Genomic DNA, 4,109 nt, shown 5'->3' with positions numbered 1-4,109 from the left:
CCAATTGAAGGTTATGTGAGGAAATTTCTCTTTTATAACCTACATAGCCTAAATTGTTATTTTGAAAATAGATTGTCTAGTTAAAACCAAAGGCTTATATGTACAAGGATTTCCCAATATGTCCCTTTGATAAGCTAGAATTAATCGTGAATGGAAATAACTTGGATCAAACTGTCAGATGCTTTCAAATAGTGGTATCATTCAGCCTTCAGCTTTTGAAATATTATCTGGGATATTGCGCGTTTCGCAGGGGCAATGCGGGTCAAGGATTATTTGCTGCTTAATTGGGCCAAATAGTCATCATTTCTATTTTTTAAAATTAGATCTGTTTAAATAATTTATTAATTGAATACTGTTTTCATGTGTATTTTTTTTTAATCTTTCAGATGACGTTGCACCGTATTTTAAAACAGAGCCAGGCCTACCACAGATTCACCTGGAAGGGAATCGCCTTGTTCTTACTTGCCTTGCAGAAGGAAGCTGGCCTTTGGAATTCAAGTGGATGCACAATGACAGCGAGCTCACCACCTACAGCAGTGAATACAAGTAATTGCTTGAAAATAAGATTTCATTTCATGTTGATGTGTTTAGAATACTCATCTTATTGGCCATAATAGTACAATGGGTGAAAATATTGGATTGAATTTCTAATGCATTAAAGATTAAAGGAATAGATTTTAATATGTAATTAGAACGTGATTTACTATTCTGGTATAAGCTGTATTTCTACGTAGGAAGTCTATCATTATATTTGTGAAAGTAAGTCTGTTAGTGCAACTACCAGACAAAAAAGCTGTAGTTATAGGGTAATGCACATAACAGCTTTAATATGATAAATTTGCTTTCTTGGGGAAACTACCCTACTCACACATACTGTTCCTATCCCATGAGAATAAATGTTTGAACAGAGATCTCTAGGCTGGTAGCTTTGAGTAGTCAACAAAAAGCTTTCCTGGCTAAATATTCAAGTTGGGATGGGAAAGGATGGAACCATCGGAGAATGGACATGAGTAGAGCTTCTATATTCAGCAGCAAAACCAATATATATCGAACTCCTGCCATGTGCCAGGCATAGGGGATGCAATGTACTTGGGGTGGATGTGACGTGGGAGCAGCATACGAGGGCTGAGACTGGGGCAAAGCTGGAGATCAGGTTCAGTCTGAGGTGTGTCTCTACCCAGGAAGCAGCAGCATTGCCTTTTGAGCCTCAGCATCTCACAGTGCTCGAGAGCTTTTCAGGTTTGTACCTGGTAAGGATTGTTATACTAGATGTTGCAGTTCTGAGTAGGATGGACAGCTGGTGGTACCTGAAAAGTCTGAGAAGGCTCCAAAGTCAGCAAAATGAGCAATACCATGCTCTTCTTTAGATGAAATAAGAAAGAATTGGCTATACAGAGTTATTTTAAATAGAGTTTCTCAACATGGGATATAGCCTACCCACTCTCTCTTTTTACCTCAGAGGTTGTTATGTAGTAGTCCATGAACCACATTCATCCTGCCCAGATTGTGTGTATGTTTTAAAAATCAGTTAAAAATATATGTGGGAATACATAACAGTGTATTTTTTTAATTGGTTGCCAACATTTGACAATTGTAAAATTTTATATAAAAACCCTGATTTCTGGTCTCTCTAGACCAGTCAGAAGGCCTGACCACCAGCAAAGGTGGGGACACTCCCTCTTTCTCCTCAGTGCTCTCCAGCCCCCTCCCTTTGTAGTACCACATCTGCTCTGCTCATTTCCATTGTCTGCTCGCCCTTTAGACATGTGAGTTTGGGACCTCGTCTTACGGTGTTAGGCCTATCTTGTGTCAGAAGTATCTATCTGTTTTGAGGGGAGCAATTTATTATAATAGTTGAAGTCAAACAGTCCTGGGTTGGAAGCCCAGCTCTACTATCTATTAGCATTAGTGTTATGACCTCAGGCCACCCCTGAGCCCCTCTGTAAGTTTAAACAGAGAGCTGTATCTGCAGAAGGAGGGGGATCACAGCTAATTTAGGATGTTCTGATGAATGGAAAGCAGTGCATTTTCTGACACACAAGCAATCCTTTGATACATTTAGGCAACATTGCACACTATTACTATATGACATAATGGGGCTTGGTTTGTTAGAAGAGATGTAAGGAAGCAAAAACAAAAACAAGTGAACTTAGAAATGAGAACCACATATGAGTAATGGGCTTTCATGACAGATGACTTCATTTTAAGTACTTGCCAGTCAACTTATTATCTATGTGACTTTGGATAAGTTATCCATTTTGATCTTTCTTTTTTCATCTGTAAAATGGGTATAATAAAACCCACCTCAGAGTGTTCTCATAAAAATTAAGTGGCATGTTTTGTGTGCCTGAGGAAGAAAGGAATGGGGTTTTGAAAGAACCCAAATCATTTCTTTCTAATAAAAACAAGTAGTGATGTGGATAATCTCTAACAGTGGCCTTCAAACTGGGGTACATACCATAGATAGTGGGAAAGGAATTGTTTTCTAGATCTTTAGTTTCCATATGTACGTTTTCTGAAGTTGAGCTGCCCGAGAACATGCCTTTGTCTAAACACCAAGCCATTTCTCTTTTCCCACAACCTGTAATAATGATTCCTCACACCTGACAAAAGAAAGACACACCGCTCCTTTATGTGAGTCTTCCTGTGGAACTATGTCTTGGGAGTGTAAGAGTAAAAAAGAACAATATCAAAATTCTAACTGTTAAAGAGTTCCTTTTCTTTCTAAATGGGTACTATAGATATCAAAATCATTATATTATTTGCATTTCATTGGATATACAGACAGTACCCAACTTATGATGGTTCAACTTAGCAATTTTTCAACTTCACAATGGTGCAAAATTATTGCTTTTCACTTATAGTACAGTATTTAATAAATTATGTGAGATATCAACACTTTATTATAAAATAGGCTTTGTGGTTAGATGATTTTGCCCAACTGTAGGTTAATGTAAGTGTTCTGAGCATGTTTAAGGTAGGCTGGGTAAGCTGTGATGTTTGGTAGGTTAGGTATATTAAATGTATTTTCAACTTATGATTTTTTTTTAACTTAGGGGATTATTGGGATATAACCCCATCATAAGTCAAGGAACATCTGGTTTTAAAACAGTTGTGTAACAATTTTATTTTAAAATGACAAAGTGTACAATATGCTATTATATATGCAATTACTTATGATAAAACAATTTTGTTGTCAACTTAAAAATAGAGAGGTGATACTGTATTTGCATTGCTCCTTCCACTAGCAAATTTACTTGTTCGTTCGAAATATACCATACATAATCCACAGGAGGAAAAAACATTGTTGGTTGTATTTAAGCAAGGCTGAGGGAGTGACACATATGGGCCACTCAAATAAGGTGTATATAATACTTCACTCCTATTTCACTGGAAACATGTTAAGAAGAAATGGGTTATTCTGAAGCAAGAATCATTTGGGGTAGATGTGATGAATTATATTCTGTTCACTGAGGGCTTCAGACACTGAGATGGGTTATCAAGAATCCATCATATTTTGTCATTGTTTTTTTCCAGATATAAAACCTGTCTAAAAATCTCATGCTATTTTTTCAAATTACTTTTTCATCTACTTCCTTTCAATAAGCACCTTCACCTATCATATGTTAACCTTCATGAAACCTTTCTAAGTTTCAGATTGAAAAACATGGATAGTTTATGAAAATGGTAGCTGTTTCCTACCTGAAAGCAAACCAGTATTTTTCCATGCTTTGGTGTCAGTTATGAAAATGCTAACCCTATAAAGAGCAAATAATATAAATCCACCTTTTTCAGCTTTGACTAAAAATAGTAGTTTCTTTGCTGTGTGTGTTAAAAACTGCACAGTGAATTTCAGTGAGTTTCAAATGTTGTATTTCATATTGATGCTCATGTCTACATTTAGGCACAGGTGTCCTTATTGGCAAATTGACACTAATTCAATAATTAAGCCAAGTTTGCATAGATGTCTTAGGTGTATTTATATCTATTTTTTTCAGAAAGCATTTACTGTCAATTTTCTAATTTGGGATAAAAAATCTGTCATAATTATATTCAACATACACACACCAAAAATTTAATGCTAGGCACAGTATTTATTGTTATACTAG

The 4,109-nt window shown here is 36.0% G+C and overlaps 1 protein-coding gene across 1 annotated transcript in view; it reads left to right on the top strand.

Moving 5' to 3' along the window:
- Nucleotides 1-178: 178 nt before the first annotated feature.
- Nucleotides 179-4,109, top strand: part of SDK1 (sidekick cell adhesion molecule 1) — a 595,735-nt gene continuing 591,804 nt past the window's right edge. Inside the window, exons 1-2 of the mRNA XM_012638907.1 lie at nt 179-194; nt 387-546. Of these exons, the coding sequence (XP_012494361.1) occupies nt 179-194; nt 387-546 (176 nt within the window). The remainder of the gene's footprint in view (nt 195-386; nt 547-4,109) is intronic.

This window comes from Propithecus coquereli, unplaced genomic scaffold (assembly GCF_000956105.1).
Source record: "Propithecus coquereli isolate 6110/MARCELLA unplaced genomic scaffold, Pcoq_1.0 Scaffold137, whole genome shotgun sequence".
In the NCBI taxonomy this organism is placed as follows: domain Eukaryota; kingdom Metazoa; phylum Chordata; class Mammalia; order Primates; family Indriidae; genus Propithecus; species Propithecus coquereli.
The sequence above is the reverse complement of the archived record's forward strand: the minus strand, read 5'-3'. Positions and strand labels throughout refer to the sequence as shown.